The sequence below is a fragment of the Thamnophis sirtalis genome, unplaced genomic scaffold, assembly GCF_051295495.1.
Source record: "Thamnophis sirtalis isolate CommonGarterSnake01/CBP01778 unplaced genomic scaffold, rThaSir2_p1.2 scaffold_10, whole genome shotgun sequence".
In the NCBI taxonomy this organism is placed as follows: Eukaryota; Metazoa; Chordata; class Lepidosauria; order Squamata; family Natricidae; genus Thamnophis; species Thamnophis sirtalis.
In genome coordinates this window covers 72,536,551-72,556,966 of record NW_028261390.1, presented here as the reverse complement: position 1 = coordinate 72,556,966, position 20,416 = coordinate 72,536,551, and the positions used below count along the sequence as shown (strand labels likewise).

At 42.9% G+C, this 20,416-nt stretch overlaps 1 protein-coding gene across 1 annotated transcript in view; it reads right to left on the bottom strand.

Annotated features, from left to right (window-relative positions):
* ADGRA3 (adhesion G protein-coupled receptor A3) overlaps positions 1-19,861 on the bottom strand; it is a 37,721-nt gene extending 17,860 nt beyond the window's left edge. Inside the window, exons 1-10 of the mRNA XM_087724900.1 lie at positions 19,531-19,861; positions 15,042-15,113; positions 11,450-11,521; positions 9,967-10,038; positions 9,570-9,641; positions 9,085-9,245; positions 7,908-8,121; positions 6,318-6,482; positions 3,555-3,756; positions 1,217-1,366 (exon numbers count right to left, since the gene is read on the bottom strand). Coding sequence (XP_087581026.1) covers positions 1,217-1,366; positions 3,555-3,756; positions 6,318-6,482; positions 7,908-8,121; positions 9,085-9,245; positions 9,570-9,641; positions 9,967-10,038; positions 11,450-11,521; positions 15,042-15,113; positions 19,531-19,766 — 1,416 coding nt within the window. The 5' untranslated portion in view covers positions 19,767-19,861. The remainder of the gene's footprint in view (positions 1-1,216; positions 1,367-3,554; positions 3,757-6,317; positions 6,483-7,907; positions 8,122-9,084; positions 9,246-9,569; positions 9,642-9,966; positions 10,039-11,449; positions 11,522-15,041; positions 15,114-19,530) is intronic.
* Positions 19,862-20,416: the final 555 nt, after the last annotated feature.

Sequence of the window (20,416 nt, the reverse complement as noted above, 5' to 3'; positions counted from 1 at the left end):
ATAAAAAGTTTCTTTATCAAAATGTCCTACTTAAGTCTTCCAGCTGGTTTTTGTTCTGTTTTGATGGTACTTCAGATTTGTATAAATAGAGGGAATCTATTCTTGGAAAGAATTAGCGAAGGGAACCAGAATTACATGGAAATTTTAAATTTAATTCAGAAAACAGTTAATGTCATTACTCCTCGGTTATGTACTTAACAATTGTCATCTTCCATCACATTAAAATATGTAATTTGCCAAGAATATCTGAAGATCTCCGAGTGCCGTGGACTTCTGGTATTTAGCAAAATACTTTTACAAGTTAACAAAAAACAATCATATCAGCCATCCAGGCCGTATTCCAAGGAGTGACCAGAATTTATATTGGACTGGTCAATATAGCAGGAAAAAAAATCTTGTATCATTAGAAAAATAATAGAACCCGAGTCAAGTTCCTAACATAGCATGATCCTATTTTCTAAGAATATTATGTTTTGTACTACATACTTTTATTGCACAGAACACCACTGTGGTAACTCTGGAGATGCTATTGCAATAAAAAGGTAGGAAGCTGGAGATAAAATTGCCATACAGATTTAAAAATACAGATTTCAGGGGTGGGGGGGTTATAGCTATTTCTTCACCTTTATTTTTGCTTCCATATAAACTGCTTATTTTAGTGTTAACAAGTATGAAACATTAAATCAAGAATCTGTAGACTTAATTTTCATAGCTCAGCAAAGTGACTTTAATACAATTTCACTGAGCCAGATTAAAACGTGTTACAGACTATCCCTTTTAAAGTACATCAAAAGTCTTGTCCCTGGATTTCCGTGTTATTTTTATAGAGTTAACTATTGTCAAAACAGTAACAAGCTAGTGTTCCTGTGTGACTTCATAAATCACAGCAAAAAAAATGTTTTAATCTTACTGCGATGAACTATCCAGTCGTACATATCATCATACATTTTAGATCACCTTAAAGCCTACTTGTACAAATGTGGAATTCTAGCACTACCAGTCTTCAGCAGTGACTTTTAAGAAAGAAATGCGGTGCTTTTAATTCTGAAGGCTCTTTCAATGTGACTGCCTTTGCTAAGGGCCAAATGCAGCTGTGGTCTTCAACATCCGAACATGCCGATGTGGAAAGGATGCCTTTTTATATGTTAGGGGAGGGAGGATCTTTCACAAGAAAATATGGCTTGCAGATTATTTGGTCTGAATTAAAGTTAGTTACCTCTTTATACTTCTCAGCAAAACGTCCAAATTTCTCTATCATTTCAGCCACAAAAATAACATCCATTTTGTCAGAAAAGTTTGCCGCTTCTACGGTGTAGGCCAAGAGCTGCCGGGCGGTGGCTACGGCATTGGTGAGGTTCAGCGGCATCTGCATGAAACATTAAAGGTGCAGGAAAAAGGCGTATGTAAAATACGTTCAAGGAATTAAAAATGGACTTGAAATGAACAGGCTGTTCTGACTCAGGCTTCCTTAACAAGCAAGAAGCCGAGTTTTGGTCCTGGCAAAACCCTTTTTATTTACACGCCTGTGAATTCCTTTCAATCACAGTCAGCAAGGCTTTCGCAAACAGCCTTTCAGAGGAATATTCATCAACACGAACCTTATATCGCTTGGAGAGCTGCCAGATAACCAGTTTCCAAGCGCAGGGCAAGGCAAAACTTGGCACAGAGTCTCTTATAGTCACAGAGATTTCCACTCTTGAAACGACCGAAGGAATGAATTGTTTCCTGTAAAAGCCCCCTCCCCATTCACTCCTCTTTTGTTTCCTATGGGAGGGGCCATTCATCATCCACCTGTGGCTTTACTCCCAAGTCGCCACTGCTTTCTTAGTTGTTCTTGTCTTCTGGCAGCTCTGCGACATGCGCACACTGGGAACAGGCTCCAGCTGTTCATCTCCTCACTGCTGTCTAGCTCCCTCTCTGCCTCTGATGCAGAGCCCTCCTCTGAGCTTCCCTCAGCCCCCAGGACTGGCCCAGGATCCTCCCCAACCTCCTCACTGTCCAATTCTGCTGCCAGCTCCTCTGGCCGCTAGCAGGCCACAACACAGGCTTCACGAAGTTCACCCAAACTCTGCAGTACAGGGAGTGCAGCTTTGTTTTTGTAAAACTCAGGAAACCTTCCCAACTCCCCTGCCTTAATCCACCTTCCCTGGGAATGGAATCACACGCCTAAAGACACCACCAAACACCTTCTATTTTATTGGGAGTTTCTTCTCATCATCCACTTAAGAATCATTCCGGGATGGCTGCCTTTATGTGGGCTGAAGCGTGTTGATCATCCTGGGATACTTATCGGAAATACACGAGAGCTGCTCTGATGATTTTGATTAAGGAGAAGGATAGAAAGCCGCTAAATAAATCAGTGGCATACCAAATAGGATTTCCTGATCCTCAGATGATCTACATCTTACTATACGTACACCACATTGGCAAAAGTATTGGCTCACCCATCCACATAATCAGAAGCAGTTGTGAGCGAATACTTTCGGCAATATAGTGTAGATCGTAAGGCACAAAGAGCAAGGAAGCTGATTTAACGGACGGCTTTAATCTTCTACGTGAAGTTTTTCCTGTTATAAGGAATTCTTCAGGAACGAACCAACCAGACAGACAAAATGTATTTCCTATACTCCTCCCAGCGGCCAGTAAGATCCCACAGGGTGGGCCTCCTTCAGATGCTGTCAGCCAGAAAATGTCTGCTGGCGGCTCCCCGGAGGAGGGCCTTCTCTGTGGCTGCCCCGACCCTTTGGAACGAACTACCCCCAGAAATCCGGACCTCACCCACTCTCATGGCCTTCAGAAAAGCTGTCAAGACCTGGCTATTCCGGCAGGCCTGGGGCTGTTGACTTCATCGTTGAGGTCCAGCCCCGACTGAAATGAATGAATCTGTGTTGTTTTTTAACTTGTCTATTTTATTTTTATTTTCTTTTATTTTCTTTTTCCCCCCTCTCTGTAAGCCGCCCGGAGTCCTCCGGGATTGAGCAGCCTATAAATAAAATTAAACTTGAAACTACTTCATGAAATAATTCTTTAGCAAAAACCTATTGCCGGTCAAAAACACAGCACAAACGACCAGCAAGTGTTCTTATTCATTAATTCTCCATTTAAACAGACACAAAGATGACTTGGGTATAATTCGGCAGTTCGAGCCTGACCGGCTCAAGGTTGACTCAGCCTTCCGTCCTTCCGAGGTCAGTAAAATGAGGACCCAGATTGCTGGAGGCAAGAGGCTGACTCTGTAAACATCCCTTAGAGAGGGATGTAAAGCACTGTGAAGCGGAACGTAAGTCTAAGAGCTATTGCTATTTAAGCTGTGGTGGCGCAATGGTTGGAATGCAGGATTGCAGGCTGACTCTGCCAACTGACAGTAGTTCGATCCTGACCGGCTCAAGGTTGACTCAGCCTTCCGTCCTTCCAAGGTTAGTCAAAAGGAGACCCAGATTGTGATTGCTATTGCTATACTATAAATAGCAGTAGGGATCCTGGATGCTTTGAATTATAAATGCATTTTCAAAGACCTCAGCATTAGAAGTATCTCACAAAAGTTCGGTGCCAACCTGATTAAACATATACAGGACTCTAGTGGCGTCATTTGCGTACTGGCAACGCGAGTAATCCTCTTCGGCCCAGCGACCTCCCCGGCCACATCTCCGCCATGCCCTCTTCTCGTCCTGAGCGCTGCCCAGGTAGATGCCACTGCCAGCTGAATATCGCGTGCACAGCAAGTAGGCAGTCAGGCCTGCCAAAGTTCTGGGCCACCTGGAGATCGGAAAGACAATGCTTGTGACACGAGAAGAGGAATGTCAGCGAAAGAAAACAACACGAAGTGCACAATAAGAGGAAATTCAGTTCTGCCTATTTTAGCTTCTGAGCATTATTATTGTTTTAAGCTTCTTCTCTAGATACCAATCTGGCAAAGCAAGTGATACCGGTAGTGGCATAGTTACAGGCATGTTCCCAAAGGAATGTAGTGATTAAAGTGCTTGCTTAGAAACCAGGAGACTGTGAAAACCCCGCTGGGTGAGACTTTGGGCCAGTCATTCTCTCTCCGGCCACCTTCACTTCACAAGGTTGTTGTTGCGGAGAAAATAAGAGGAGGAAGGAGCATTTGGGTGTGTTTGCCTCCTTGAGTAACTCATCAAGGAGGATTAAAATCAAATAAACACACAGGAACACTTATTCTTCCAGTGAGGTTGGGCTCCACCCAACCCATGGTGCATATTCCTCTCAAACAAGCCTGTATGATTTTACCTAGTTTGCTAATCTAGGAATTGAGTTGTGGCAACTGGATTTTTCTTTCTTTTTTTTGGTCTGAAATGTTTCGCTGCTTATCCAAGGAGCCTCTTTGGGTTGAAGTTTATACCAAAGAAACTCCTTGGATAAGCCAGTGTTTCTCAACCTTGGCAACTTGAAGAGGTCTGGACTTCAACTCCCAGAATTCCCCAGCCAGCGAATGCTGGCTGGGGAATTCTGGGAGTTGAAGTCCAGACCTCTTCAAGTTGCCAAGGTTGAGAAACACTGGGATAAGCAGCCGAGCATTTCAAACCCAAAAAGAAAAATCCCCCAAACCCTCAACTTCCAGGCAATTCCACCTGAATGACCAACTGACTCAGACCAATGACCGAGAATCTTCCTAATGGAACATCTGTAAGAAAACAACCAAGCTCAGAGGGCAGACCAAGGGCCTTCTCTCATTTGCTGCTTCTCCACAAATTCCTAACGTTTTCCCACAGCAGAAGCCAGTTTTTCTCTACACAAAAAATAAGGCTTTAAGCCCCTGATTTTGGTTATTTTAACAGCTGAGATAGAGGCAGGGGAAGCGTGAGTGTCATTTCACGAAGAGCTCCAAGTTTTAGAAATGGGAAAAGTGGCAGTTAGCCGAAAAGTTGAGGAATAAGGATGGAGGCAACCGGGAAAGGCAGAGTGTGAAACGAGAGTTATATAGACTGAGAAAATGGGATTCTTTGGTACAGCAGTTGTAGCAACTAGGAAAAAAAGGGTTGTCAATCTTGCACAGGTCTGGCTTGAGGGGAGGGAAAGAAGACTCAGCTTTGATTAGAGATAATTATCTAATTTTGGGGACAAAGGAAGGTATTGTGAGCAGAAATAATAGTAACGCTGTCTAGCTGAGCAAGACTATTATTACGTTAATAAAACATTTTTAACAAAAATAACATTTTAGGTATAATTAAAAGGCACCTGGTCGTTTTTAAATTGCAGTGTTTTCTTGAAACAAAGCAGATTTTTGGAGACTTTTTGTTTTCTACAGGATGCCACAGACATGAAGTTGATGAAAGGAGTTACCTTACACAGAGGGTGTTTTTAAAGGTAACAGCTGGCACTTCCAGAGGTAAGGTTGGGCAATGTGTAGCCATAACAACATTCTTTCTAGAAAGCCAAGGTCATCCTTTGTCTGTCAGCCTCTGCTTTGCTGCTGCTTCGGCTGCCATTGAAACGGGGAGGGGGGGGGCATGGTATTTGGGAGCAGAATCAATATGTGCCGGAGGAAGATCCTAGACGCTGGCCTGACCATCTCATTGCGCATGTAGGAGGAAGGGAGTTTCCCGCCAAGGTTAACTGTCCGGCATTCCATCCTGGTGATGTCTTTTGAAGTCATCTCCCACCTGACAGTTGGGTGAATTATAATTGGACTATGGACTGGGGTGCCAAGGGGAGGGGATTGAACTATACATGATATTCTTTGCTTTCGTGCCTAATTAACCAGATTCAGCTTTGCTTCGCTACTATTTGTTTCTAATTAGTAAAAGTACACTTAATTTCAAACAAATGGAGTTGAGTGGTTTCTTTCCTGATTATTAAATGAAGCAGCACCTGACATTGTCTTTGCACCTCTGCACCTGATCAGAACTGGATGGGTGGAACTGCCAGCATGGCAGTGGAAGATTGGACCACGGGATGAACTTGTGGGTGTTTGGTGGGAAAACCTGGAAGCTTTCAGATTTGGGTTTTCCCAGATGTGCCAACATGGCTCTTTTAAATTAATGGAATTTTGAGGAGCTTCTTGGCTCGGATTCTTATTTTATTTTGGATGCTATTTGGAACCCTGACAAAATGATTATCACAAAAACTTACGGGCATGCTGTAGCATTCTCCATTTTATTCTCATTATCATAACTCGAAGGACCGGTGTCAGCTTCCTGCTCAATAAAGATACCGGCTCTGCATTTATTTATTTTTAATGATGACAGTTCAGATTAAGTAAGACACCGTTTATTATGTGGGAGGAGAGCAAGGTTGGGCAATGCTCAAGCTCAAAGGCTGCCAACCTGGCCTCTCAACACCCATCGTCACCCACCTACCTGAAGTCGCCTTTGTTGTTGACAATCCTCTCTGGGCGGCAATACTGGGCAGAGCTGTTCAGGACCACAATGTCCACAGTCCTTGAATTATTCCCACGCCTGGAGTGCACGTGACACCCCCAGTTTCCGGTCGACCCAGCTTGAATATTTGAGATGGTCAGGGCACTAGTGATCACAAGCAAGAGCAGCATTAAACATTTTTTTTTAATTATCATGTAATTTTTATTTTTTTTAAATATATTTTTTAAAAATGCCAATAATACAAACATGGACATATACAGTACATCTAAATAAAAAAAAACCTGATATTACAGTGCAACTGCATTGCACAGCATTAAACTTTGTTATCAAATCATTCCCGGGAATTGTTTTACTGGCAAGAAACAATGAATTATTCTACATCTGGGTGGCCTCTTTATGAGCTGTGGACTTCAACTCCCAGAATTCCTGAGCCAGCATGGGGAAGTCCATAGGTTGCCCATCCCTGTTCTATATTGACATCCAAAATTAACTATGAGATGCCTTAACAATTACTGTGTTTTTCAGACTATAAGACGCACCAAGATTTCAAAGAGGAAAGTCAGGAAAAGGAGTTTTTGTCCTCCCCGTCCCCCAGCAGCACTCTGCAGGCTTCAGCAGAGCTCAGGGAAGGCAAAAATGCCCCCGTTTTTTTTTGCCAAAATGGGGGCATTTCCCCCTTCCCCCAGCCCTGCTGAAGCCTGCAGAGTGCTTCTGGGGGTGGGGGAAGGCAAAAACACTTATTTTTGCAAAAAACGGTCCGTTTTTCACACACACAAAAAAACGGGGTGCAGGGGCGGGGCTTCAGGCCGCCCAAAATAGCTGTATTTGGTGCATAAGGCGCACCAACATTTCCACTTTCTTTTAGGGGGGGTAGTGCGTCTTATACTCCAAAAAATACAGTAGGCAGGCAAGGTTGCACGATCTTGCCGTACAAAAGAACTAGATCATTCCATCCAGCAGCTTCTCTGAACTATTGTTTAAAAACCAACGGTGAACTTCCTTCATGTTAGAAAAGGCCGCACCAATGAGACTAAAGAAACCGTCACAATTAAGACAACGCAGTGGGCGAGTAGGTTTCTACAACGTGGAAGTGAAGAATTTTGCAGGAAGAATGAGCAGTTCTTTTGCTTTTAAAAAAAACCAAAACCATTCAGGAAATTGTTTTAGAAGAGGTGATAGCAATAGCAGTAGACTTATATACCGCTTCATAGGCCTTTCAGGCCTCTCTAAGCGGTTTACAGAGAGTCAGCATATTGCCCCCAACAATCTGGGTCCTCATTTTACCCACCTCGGAAGGATGGAAGGCTGAGTCAACCCTGAGCCGGTGAGATTTGAACCGCTGACCTGCTGATCTAGCAGTAGCCTGCAGTGCTGTATTTAACCACTGCGCCACCTTGGCTCTTGATAATCACGCAGCGTATTAGAGAAATATTTAAAGTTTCTTTAAGTAGCAATTACGTCCTGTGAGAATTCCCCTTGTATAAACAGGCCCAACATCCATGTCTGGGTGCCCATTTAATCAAAGGGTGAAGAACACACAGACGGTGCTCGCAGAATTCTGTCTCTCACCTGGCAATTACAGAGCAGTTATGAACCATGTTCTTCTCCACAAAAATCCCCTGGGATTCATCCGTCTCAACGATCTTCCCATCTTGGTACCAAAGGACCTGCATGTCTTGGTCGATGTACGAAACCATGCACTGGAAAGGCAGGCTGTCCCCTTCAAAGACCAGCTGCCGATGGGACGGGCTCATGGAGAAAGACGGCAGCTCCAGGGGAGGGTCTGTTTTCCATGGGGGAGGGGGGGAGGAGAGGATTTTTTTTTTTAGCTAGACCACAACATACAAAAATACAGGTAGTCCTCAATTGAGCCGAAAATGTATGCTGCTAACGAAAACATTTTTTTTTAAAGTGAGTTTTGCCCCATTTTATAACCTTTCTTGCCATGGTGGTTAAGTTGAATCACTGCAGTTGTTTAGTTAGGGGGGGGGGAAAACAGCCTATGAAGAATTTTTTTAAAAAAATAAACATGTTTTACTATTGTTTTTTTAAGGAGAATTTAGGCCCACGGGATTTGGCAACAGAAAATAGGCACTTTTTGTCCGGTTTTTGCAAAAAAAAAATATGGAAACACAAAGAGACTCCCTCGGAACAAGAAACAATAAAGAAGATATGGACGTGCACAGAAATGGACAGACTGACTCTAGAGCTCAAGGATGAGGCAGAATACCACGAAATCTGGGACAAATGGTACCGATGGTTAGAAAGGAGGGAAAAAGGTCAGGACAAAAAAACACAGACAAGTTAAGAATTGGAAAATATGGTATTCAGAATGTGTGATAGGTAGAAATTGGATATGTACTTGTATGGTTCGTAATTATATAAAAGAAAGGATCAACGGACAAGTAATCTGACTGATTACAGATATCTATGTAATGGAGATAAGATGTAATTGTTGTAAGATCCAATCACTGTATGGAAACGTTTATGCCAGAAAGCTCGCCCTATGTCCAATGTTTTTAATGTTTATCTAATAAAAAGCTTTATACATACATACATTAAAAAATATTCACTTTTTGAAGAATACTTACTTTTTTAAAATCCACCCATGATGGCTGAGCAGCATCATAAAAATCAATGACCAAATATCAAATCGTTAAGAAAATTGGAAGGGGAAGATTTACGCTGTGGAGAAACCTAGTGCGATCATTTCAAACTGAGGGTGCTTGTCCTGCAGCATTCTTACCACAGGTCAGAAGTCCTTGCTTTATGCTCAGGATTGGTTGAGCCTGTAGTGATTTCGGATAGGCACATCTGGTGTCACGAACAGTTATATTTCTTTCTTGTAGCCACTGCTGCATCCATAGCATGTTACAATCACAAAGCAGGTAATCTGTCTGGAATTCGCTGAAATAATTTAAAAAAGAGAAGCAATATAATTAAGCGTGAAATAATTGAAATGCAGTAATTAAAATAGCCAGGATCGAGCTGTAGCTTCACCGTAAACTAAGATAAACTTAAAATTTTAACAAGCTTTAAAACAAGGGTACCACTGCTTTATTACGTTTTAGTATAAAGTTATGACAATTAAAAATAATATGAAATGATACATGTTTATACTCTTAATCTAAGAATCTTGGGATCATGAAGAAACCTAGTCAACAAAGAGGTTGCAAAATCTACTGAAAAATTAGATTGCACCCAGCAAATGACTCGTCCATTTGTACTTACAGAGCTTTTAATGAAGTTAGATGATCAAAGGTTCCTTGGGCAAGCAAAGAAAATAAATTTCCTGACAGGTTTCTAGGAAATGTGGAAACACAAACATTTTAGAAATCTTCCCAGGGACCAGCAATGCTGCAACGCAGAGTCTTCCAGTCACGTCACCTCCTACTACAGTACAGGTAGTTCTCGACTTAGAACCACAATTGAGCCCAAATTTATGTTGCTAAGTGAGAGAGATGTTAATTGAGTTCTGGCTTGCCTCCAACCAAAAAGAAAATAACCAGGCAGCTTCTTCATCAACACACAGACACTTACACCCTTTTTTTATTTAACAAACATTTTGCTTTAAGCATCGTTTTTTTTTTTTAAATGAAGTAACGAATACATCAAAAATAACACTTACAGTCTAATGAGGTTTGTCAATCCTTTAAAAATGTCTGCATTCAGGCATCCTATCTGGTTATTTGTTAAATCTCTGTTAAAAGAGGGGAGAGATATGAAAAAGTGCTGCGTGTGCCATGGGTAATTTTATCAAAATGATCAATTAATTAAAATTACCTTAGAACAGGGATGGCGAACATTTTTCTTACATCATGCCAAAATTGTGCATGTGTGCGCTATTGTACATGCATGCCCACTCAATCTCCCCGCCCACCTGCGCATGCACACATGAACACCCCTCCCCCTGCATATCCGTGCGCAACCCTTCCCCAGGTTTTGGAGGCTTTCCTGAAGCCTAGAGAGGATGGAAAAGGCCTTCCTCGGCCCCCCCGGAAATGACTGTTTCCAAACTTCCGGCTGGCCCTTTGGGGGCGTTTTCAGAGCCTGGGGAGGGCAGAAAATGGCTTTCTGGAAAACGGCCCTCCGAAAAGCAGGAACAAACTCCCTGTTGGGCCATAGGTTTCGCCACCACGGCCCTAGAACGTAGAGGGTTGGAAGGGACCTCAGAGGTCTTCTAGTCGAACCCCGTCCCCCCCTTGAGCAATAGACCAGTTAATCAGCCGAGATCCAGTCAAGTCAGCTGCCTGTGACCTCATTTCCTGCTCTTCTCAGCCCTTTCCCACCCTCCTCTCTGCACTGTAACGTTAGTTCTAGGGCGGAAGGTTGTTGGTAATCGCAAACACTGGAGAACGACAACAAGCTGCCCTTCAGGCAGAGTTTTAGACCACGCACTAAAGAAAGTTAGGATCGCAGAGGTCAGGAAGGCAATTCATCCACCAGAAGTGAAGCATCCACTCAAGCAACATTCTCAGACTAATTCCAAACAAATGGAAAAACCCGGTGAATCTGTTGACATTGAAGAAATCATATTTACAAGAAAGCCTAACATGCCAGCTGAGTTTCTTCTCCATTAAGTAGCTACAGAGTTGAAACTTGTCTTAAAAATGTGTCAACTTCAGCTTTTCTAAACCCTTTTTACCCTGGGGGAGCCACCAGAAAAATGTTCGGATTTCGGGGCATACCTGAGGTTTTTTTTTTAAAAAAACAACAACACATAGCAAAACTACAAAAAGAATTCAAAATTCATTCTTAACCTAAACAAACGTGCTTTACCATGTTTACAGCAACGGCAAAGTGACACGCTGGTAGTTGAACATGTAAAAAAAAAAAATCCCCACCGTCGTGGGCACTATATGCAAAGATTAAAAATAAATATAAGTCTATAAAGCATCTTGTAGAAGAGAAATCTAAATATTTCAGGCCTGTGGATTCATGAGTGGGGCGTTGGATGAAGATTATACACAATATTCTAAAACAGAAAATGGTTTCAGTTTGAGTGAAGCTAACTGGACATTGGGAGTTGTGTGGGTGGGACTACAGCTACCCCAAGCCTTCCTATTGCAACACTTCATTTATATCCCAGTTATAATACGGCCAATACTTACAATCTTTTCAGGGATGTAAGTCCTAGAAAAGCTCCTGGATCTATCACACTAATGAGGTTGTTCTTGAGATCCCTGTTTCAAGGAAAAAGGCAAAGCAGAATAGTTACAACCTTGCAGAAATTAGCAGGATTACTATAACCTTGGGACTGTTTCCCCACAAAATTAGTTGGGATAATGGAACCCCTTTTTATCTAGGTTACTCATTGGCACCTGCTCTACCACATTTATAATTGTCTCCAAAAGATACATCCAGATTAAACCATGAAAAAGTACAATTCCTCTTTCCAGAGAAACTTCCCACGTGAAGGAGGACTCTTGACAGTCCAGGGGTTCATTTATCTTCTTAGCCAAATTGCAGTGATAAAAGTGACAGGGTAACCATATCAGGGGACAAAGGCACAGCCCGTGAGTAAAACGCTGAATGCAACATTTAAACCTCAAATATGGAATAATTGTTTTTTGTTCTTACCTTGAAAAAATTATATAGTTCAACCTACAGAATCAATTACTTCAGTGCAAACGGTTTCTGGATGCTGCGTGGTCCCCTAACCCATACGAATCTACCCGCCCACCCCTTTTCTCCTCAAATCTTAACAGGGTCATATTTGATTGATGGCAGACAAACTGAGCAATTGCATAATGTCGTGATTAGGTCATTCAAAATCAAATGTTAAAACATCACAGGGGACCCTTTCAGGTACAGGCTCACAAGGTTCTTCTTTCCTGAACCATGACTAGAAATGCCTTAGGATCTCTTGCAGTTCCCTCTTATCTTATCCTCCAGGGGCCAACCTTCTGGATACGATCGTGAGTAAGGCTTAGCTATCGAGTTTGAAATTGCTATGGGAAACCCTTCTTGTAAGGGACCTGAGCTCCGAATTGCTGCAAAGTAACAGCACAGAGATAACTGTGTTGTTAACTGAAGTGCGTCCTTGGCAGCATTCCCAAACGCATCTGCCTGTGGATCCTGACCTCTGAAAGAAAATAAGGTTCTCTGGACCTCCTGTATGTGGGACGCGAGTGGGGAAGAGTCATGGATCTCTGTTCAAAGTTTTAATCTTTTTAATCGCAAAGTGGTCCTATAGTGAGATTGAATGCTAATCCCTCTAGATTATCAAACAATTATCTGAATTAAGTATACAATAGTACTGCACATAAAATTTATAAAAACACACCGTTGTATCACTAAAGACTTCTATTAATTAGCGCAGTTCCTGAAATAGATTACAATCAATTCTTAGTTGAGCAAACTATGAAGCCAAACAGCACGCATTCAGTCGACTAATTAATGGAAAGCTGTCAATATGCAGAGTTTCTAGGGATGAGGGAATAATCAGGATAACTAACTTTTGCAGGAGACCCACACACTGATAGTCATCAACCACAGGTTTAATAGCAGTTAGACTTATATATCGCTTCACAGTGCTTTACAACCCTCTCTAAGTGGTTTACAGAGTCAGCATATTGCCCCCAACAACAATCCGGGTCCTCATTTTACCCACCTCGGAAGGATGGAAGGCTGATTCAACCTTGAGCCGGTGAGATTAGAACCGCCGAACTGCAGAACTGCAGTCAGCTGAAGTAGCCTGCAGTGCTGCATTTAACCACTGCGCCACCTCGGCTCTTAAGCAGCTAACCTTAACCTATGTTAAAATTTCTCTCTTACCTCAGTCACAAATCAGAACTAAGTTATTTACTAGTACATGTTCTTGCAATTCTGATGAAAAATGTTGCGTTTGAGCTCAAGCAAATTAGTAAATGATTGAATCCTTACCACAAGCTTTCAAAGATAGGGCAGTGAATATATCTTTGTATGAAAAAAGATCTCCCTTGGATTTTACTCTCTGAATAGCTGACCCAAATGAGTGCAACTGTCAAATTGACCCAATCACATAATGCAGTATAAAGCTATGTGACACAAAGCTATTGAATTACTGAATAAAGAGAATTTGGTAGGTAGACTCAAAGGGAGATACATACAAAGGTGCAAGTACAGCAATTTAGCTATAACCCAGCTATAACTTTAGAGAGAAAACTGAATGGCAAACTATACTGTGTAACAGCCAAAAGGCTGTAGACCCTTTATTCATTCATTCAGCCAGGAAAGAAATACACTAAATCAGTGTTTCTCAACTTTGGCAACTTGAAGATGTCTGGACTTCAAGTCCCAGAATTCCCCAGCCAGCGAATTGAGGTTGAGGTTGAGAAACACTGCACTAAATGTTCAGCACACAGCAAAAAAAAATATATATATTTTAAAATATGCATTGATTCGTTTCCTTAAAGCACATGCAGTCTTTAATTACATAATACTTTGCTTCCGCCTATTATTTTAATGATTACCTATGTGGTCTAATTGCTAGGAACTTAAAATGAAAAAAACAAAAGTCAAAGTTGGCATTTCTCTTACAAGCTGAAAGAATAGAAACATGTATAGCATTTATAACTTGTTGAATAAACAGGAAAAAAACAGCATTCAAGGATCATAAATGTTGTTAGAGAAAGTCATGATAACTGATGGAGAATTGCTTAGCATAATACAGTGCTTTATTCAAAACATTCCACCGTATTAACGTGCTGAATTTCACCGCTGCTTGCCAGGACAATACTGCAGAGAAGGAACCCACGTCTGAGTTAAAGAATTTGGCCAGAGGATTCCACCTAGAAATGGTTCCAGTCATAAAACTAGCCTTGATTAGAAAAATCCCAGGGAAACTTGGTGAAACAATCCAAAACCTCCATCCGGCCCCAAAAGGCGACAAAGTAGTGGTCAAATTCCTCTCCTTGTTATCAAAAGTTTTGATTTCTGCAAACAATGTTTCTTATTAATGCCAGAAAGTTCCACTTCCACTTCAATGGTCCACGGAACACGGATAACACCAGGTAGCCCTTTGCAACAAACGAGATGGGTGGAAATGTGGACCCAGATCGTGGCTTCCATTGGTACCAGTTTTGTTTGTTCTCCTCCTAAAAGGCATCTCATGAACATTGACATTGGGTGATGCAAGAGTTGTCTCGCAACTTTCCACATTGCAAACGTCTTGCAACTTTCCATATTGCCTATTTTGCAAGGTGCACTTTCTACACATGTGCACTCTCTGTCTGACTAGACCAACCATCCTTTCCCCACAGAGATCACTGTTAATTGGAGCATTATTCGTTTCCATCAACCTGGCAGAACACATTTTGGGGTTCTGTCTGTTTAACCAAAATCTGTTTGCTTAGTAAAAGGACTTATATCAAACTCAGATCAAACGCTAGACCAGAGGACAGCAGATAGGTCTAAAGGGTTGACAGTTTTTCTCTTACTGCTGTAGATGTAGATGGTTCATTTATAAATAGACATGCATTGGATACATGCTCTAAGGACCATTTTTGGAAATATTCACCCAAACCATTTTTTTTTGGGGGGGAAGGGAGAAACACCTTCTGAAGCAATTAATTGCATGCTTTAAAATACGCCTCGTAGGAACTCTAGTCATGTAAGTACTTTGGCTGGAATATTTTGTTTGAACAAGTTTAATTAAATGTATGTAAATGCAGGAGGATTTTAACTTTAAGAATACTAAGCCATGTAATGGTGAAAACTTACAATCGTTCCAGAAGGCTTAGTCCAGCAAAGGAGCCATTCTTCAAGCCAGATATCTTATTGTTGCTCAGAATTCTACAAAGCAAAAAGAAAATCCATCCTAAGAAAAGTCCTTTGACGGCATTCTAGTAGTTTGCAAAGGCATTTGGTTTTATTCTTTCTCCCAATCTTAAATATCACACTCTCAATGGGTGAATTGATATAAAAGTAATTATGTAATTTATTAGGTGCATATATGATATGATTAACCATGGTCTCTTAGCCCAACAAGACTCCTACTAAATTTTTAAATGTAAGAAAGACAGAAGGAAAGATGGATTCTTTTCACTCCCTTTGCCCCTTCCTTTTCTTTTCATTTCTTTTCAAATGACACACGTGCAATATGAAAGGGGGAAAGATAGAAGTGGTTTGGATAGACTTAAACTTAGGAGAAGAGAAAAAACACTTAAACGAGAAAAAAAAAGAGTTTTCCTCAAGTTAAGCAAACAATAGAAAATTACATTTTTAAACAGGCATTACTAAACCTGCTTGAACAGTTACGCTGTCTATAGTAGAGATTGTTTCTAGAAGAATCAACAACACAAGCTTACAGATAAAAAAACCTAATTTTATTATTTTACACCTTTTAAAGTTACATGCAAGCTAACTTTAGAACCAAAGGTTATCTTCATAAAAGCATTAAATGCATATTTTAAAAAATCAATACATCTGAAGTAATCCAGACACAGTTTTCCTTAATAGAGAAACGCCATGTAAAGTTGTTGATATGAATGAGGAGCAAGAAGGAAGAAACTTCCTTCCTGCTAGTATGTAGTAGTATGACTACTATAAATCTCAAAAAAAGCTTTTCTGAACAGCAGCCACTATTAGTAACAGCTGAGGATTTATATATCACACGGTGGAGCGAAGGTTTCCTAAGAAAATACACAGCCACATGTACAAACAGAGAACTTTCTCAAAGAAAACAGTGGCCACATGGAAAGCTTTCTAAACCAAATATTTTTCTGGGAAGAATTCCAGCAAAAACTGTAAAAGAAACATAATGGGAAAAAAACTTCACAGATCTCCGCAGCTCTAATTTTAAATGCAATTTGCCAATGTTTACTGTATAAATTCAAAGTCTAAATCTGTTCTCATACAATCCTATTTTTGTTTAAACATTTCTTGGGGCTAGCTTCTGCCTATTTCGCTTGGAAGGGTTACCCGTACCATCCTTTCAAATGACACAAGGAAAGTGATTTCTCCCAGCAATTTGTCCACAATTTACCTGACATCTTATCTATCATCCATCTATCACTGGCCACCTCTGGACAGAAGTTAGTTAAATGATGCCTTGGAGTTAGACCAAGGTCTAAGGGATGGCGATACTAAACTTGGCAATTACAAGGGCCTAAATTTAATATAAATTAGCTGGCACCTTATGATTTCAAAGACTACCACCAATGCGACCATAAAGCCAAGTCTATACAAACGATGCCATATTTTCTTGTTCTCCACAATATTGGATCCCTCTCCCTTCTTTTGGTAAGGCAGATAAACTGCCCTTGCACATAACCGCTTCAAACCTTTTCAGCCATATGGGAAATTAAGTAAAGGTTATACTGAAAAGTAATGTTTTAAAAGTCAAATGCAAATATGAGTTTTTATTGCTTGCTAACAACAATGGAAAAGAACGGGCAACTAAAAGTTCTGCTTCACCAATTTCTGTAAGACTTATTTAAAAAAATTATTAAATATTAAGATTAACGTTTAGTCTTAATGTTTTACAAGGATTTATGCATTCATAAGTAATTAAATTATTTCTCAATTCTGCTAGTAGCCTTTTTGAATAGCTTAACATTTTAGTAAAGCAAAAGAGCTTATCTACGTGGCATTAATTTTTTTTTAAACCCCACAATGAGATATTAGAACAAGGGAATAGAATTATTGATAAGGATGTGCACAATGGTACAGTAGAATGTAAGTGGCATCACAACAGAAACAAAAGAGAAGTTTTACTTGAATATTTGGTTCTGGGCCCAACAAACTATGCCAATATGAAGAATCCACATTACAATCCTATTTTTATTCATATTGTGCTGCAATCCCAGAGGATTCTTGATGGTTCCCAATACAGAAATGATATAAATATGATCAAAACTTAGCCAAAACCTCCACCCCAGCACTATAGTCCAGCAGCCATTAATATACAATCTCCACAGTGCACGTCACAGATGAGGTTGGCTGCATTTTCAATTTTTCCAGGGAAACAAACTGGGATCACATCTGAGATTCCCTGGGAGGCCAAATCAGAAAGTTGGTGTTGCTGGCAGAGGTGGGGCCTAACGTCGCTACGACACGACATGCAATCTTGGGACTCACTTCAAAGCATGGGTCTCCAACCGTTTGGCTGGCCTGGGTCGTACTGACCGAAGAAGTATTGTGTTGGGCCACATACAAAACACATAATATGGCTGGCTTATTGCCTAGCCGGTTGTTCAGACTGGGCTTGGCGTTTCTGTTTGCCTACTGAGTCCTTCCCTTTTTATTACACCTTGTGGGGCCGCATTACTAGCTGTCCAGGGACGCAGCCTGCTCTGAAGTCTTAATTACCCAGAAGAAAACGATCAGGTTGAGGAGAGTAACAGGAAAATGCACTTCTTAAGACCGATAGGAAAGGGCATCAGAAGGAAAAGTATGAAAGCAGTTTAGAGAGGAAGGAGCAGGGTAAAACCAAACGAAGCTGACTGGATGGAAACCACCAAGGAATCCAAAGGCCAAACTGGAAAAAATAAAACTCTCACAAAGTGTCAATGGCAGGCTAAGTTACACACTGAGAAAACAACACAACATCCTGAAGGTGTTAATTTCATCCTGAAGAATCACTCCAGTTCATGATTCCTGTGTGTGTGTGTGTGTGTGTGTGTCAAACTGAAGATGTCTCCACGAAAGTGGGACCAACAGCAAAGGCCAAAGAATCGGGTGAATTGAGCAATTTCTTGGGAGCTTCTCTGGATAAGAAGAGCCTTGCAAGGAAAACACGCTCTTTCCCCTGCCTTTTCAGCACCGGGAGACAAGGGGAGATCTTGCTTGCAGCTGTGGGATCTTGTAAAGGACACAACATTTGCAAAGCTCAGGCTGCTCGCAACAGGTTTTTTTCTAATCAAAAGTTTTTAATAAAAACTGCCCTACAAACTTAGCAGGGCGCTAAGCCTTCAAAAGGTAACACCACCGTTTTGCTGGTGTAAATACTGGTGCTTGCACTGTTTCACACACACCCTGGACAATTTCCGTAACTCTCAGATCTGCAGAATCTGGAAACTGGACCCGGGAACCCTGCTGCAGAGTGATTGGGACGGTTTGTCCACAAGTCTTAAAGTTCCCAAGTTTGGACACCCCTGCCTGAATCTACTTACTGACGGCAACGATGTGGGACAAAAAATGCTCTTGTTATGAGGGTTTCGCTCCATTTTTACAACTTTTCTCGCTCCAGTCGTTAAGTGGATCACCATGGCTGTTTAGTTAGTAACCCGGTTGTTAAGTGAATCTGGATTTCCCCACACTGACTCTGCCAGTCAGACAGTCAAAAAAAAGGGGATGACCGCAGTCTGCAACCGCCATCCGTGTGGACCGGTTTGAGAAGCATCTCAATTTTGATGACGTGAAACTGGGGAGGCTGCAATGGTCGTTAAGCGTGAAAACCGATCCTACGTCATTTTTTCAACTGCCCTTCTAACTTCGGTCACTAAGCCAAGTGTTATAAGTTGAGGACTGTCTAACAACAGTTCTCACCCAATCCAAGGAAGGGCTGCATCCTACTGGACGGTCACTAAGCGGATCGCTGTAAGTCGAGGACCGCCTCTAAAAGGAGAGTCAAGGGAGGGACCCAGGTTGAGGAAGGGCTGCATCCCCCTGAACGGTCACTAAGCGGACCACCGTAACTCGAGGACAGCCTGTAGGAAGGGAGGGAAGGGAGGGACACAGGCCAAGGGAGGACGGCATCCCATAGAACGGTCTCTAAGCAGACTGCTGTAAGTCGAGGACTGCTTCTAAGAACAGAGGGGGGGAGGGGAATCCAGGCCAAGAAAGGGCTACATCGCCTTGAACGGTCACTAAGCGAAACGTTGTAAGTCGAGGACTTCATCTAAGAAGGGAGTCATGGGGGGGCGGACCCAGTCAAAGGGCTGCATCCCATCAGTCACTAAGCAAACCGTTGTAACTCGAGGACTTCCTCTAAGAAGGGAGTCAAGGGGGGGACCAAGGAAGGGCTGCATCCCATTAAACGGCCACTAAGCAGGCCGTCGTATCTCGAGGACTGCCTCTGAGAGGGGTCAAGGGAATGGAACGGTCACTAAACGGACCGCCGCAATCCGAGGCAGAAAGGGGTGGAGGGAAGAGGGGAACCAGCGCGAGGACAAAAGGAGGGAGGGGGAGCCGCCCACCCACTCACCCGGGCGGAGGGCGCATGCGCACTGGACCTTCCCCCCCCCCCCCCCGTTGCGCGGCTACTCACAGGCTGACGGTCCTCTCGGGGAAGGCGCCGGGCGGCAGGACGTGGGCCAGGGCCAGGCTGCTGCACACCACCTTCTCCCCGGGCCCCGGAGAGGCCTTGCTGCTGCCCCGCGGGCGACCCCCGCCGCCCCCGTCCTGCTTGCACCCGGCGGGCAGCCCCGGCCCCCCGCTCTCCGCCAGCGCCAGCAGCAGCAGCAGCAGGCCCCCCGGCGGAGGAGTCCGGCCCGGGCCCGCCATCGCCGCCTCCCCCCCCCCCTCGTTCAAGGCAAGCCCGAGCGCCCTCGCCGCCGTTGCCGGATCCCGCCGGCCTCGGCCGCCATCCAGCCGCCCTCTCGCCTCAGCCCGCTTGCTGAGGAGACGCGCATGCGCCGCGCTCCGCCCCCCCCTCCCTCCCGCCGTGGCGCATGCGCGGCCCCGGCGCTCCTCTTTCCATTCTGCCCCGGTTGCATTTTTTTTTCTTTTCATTGCTCTGGGCAAGAATCGCTTGTGGGTCCTTTGCAAAGATGGTCCATGCAGGGAGGGCGTCCCTCGGCCCCCCCTCACGCAGGGGGCTCCCTCGGCCCAGCAATAAGGGGAGATAGGCCTCCCCCCCCCGGAAACGTCAAATAAAGCTTCTTCTCCAAAGCACCAGAAGGCAGGACAAGAAGCAATGGGTGGAAACTAATCAAGGAGAGAGGCACCCTGGAATTAGGGAGGAATTTCCTGACAATGAGGACGATTAATCAGTGGAACAGAAGTTGCCTCCAGAAGTTATAAATGCTCTAACACTGGAAGTTTTTTTTAAAGAAGAGACTGAATAACCCTTTGTTTGGAATGATAAAGGATTGCCTGTCTAGGCAAGGGGTTGGACTAGAAGACCTCCAAAGTCCCTTCCATCTCTCCTATTC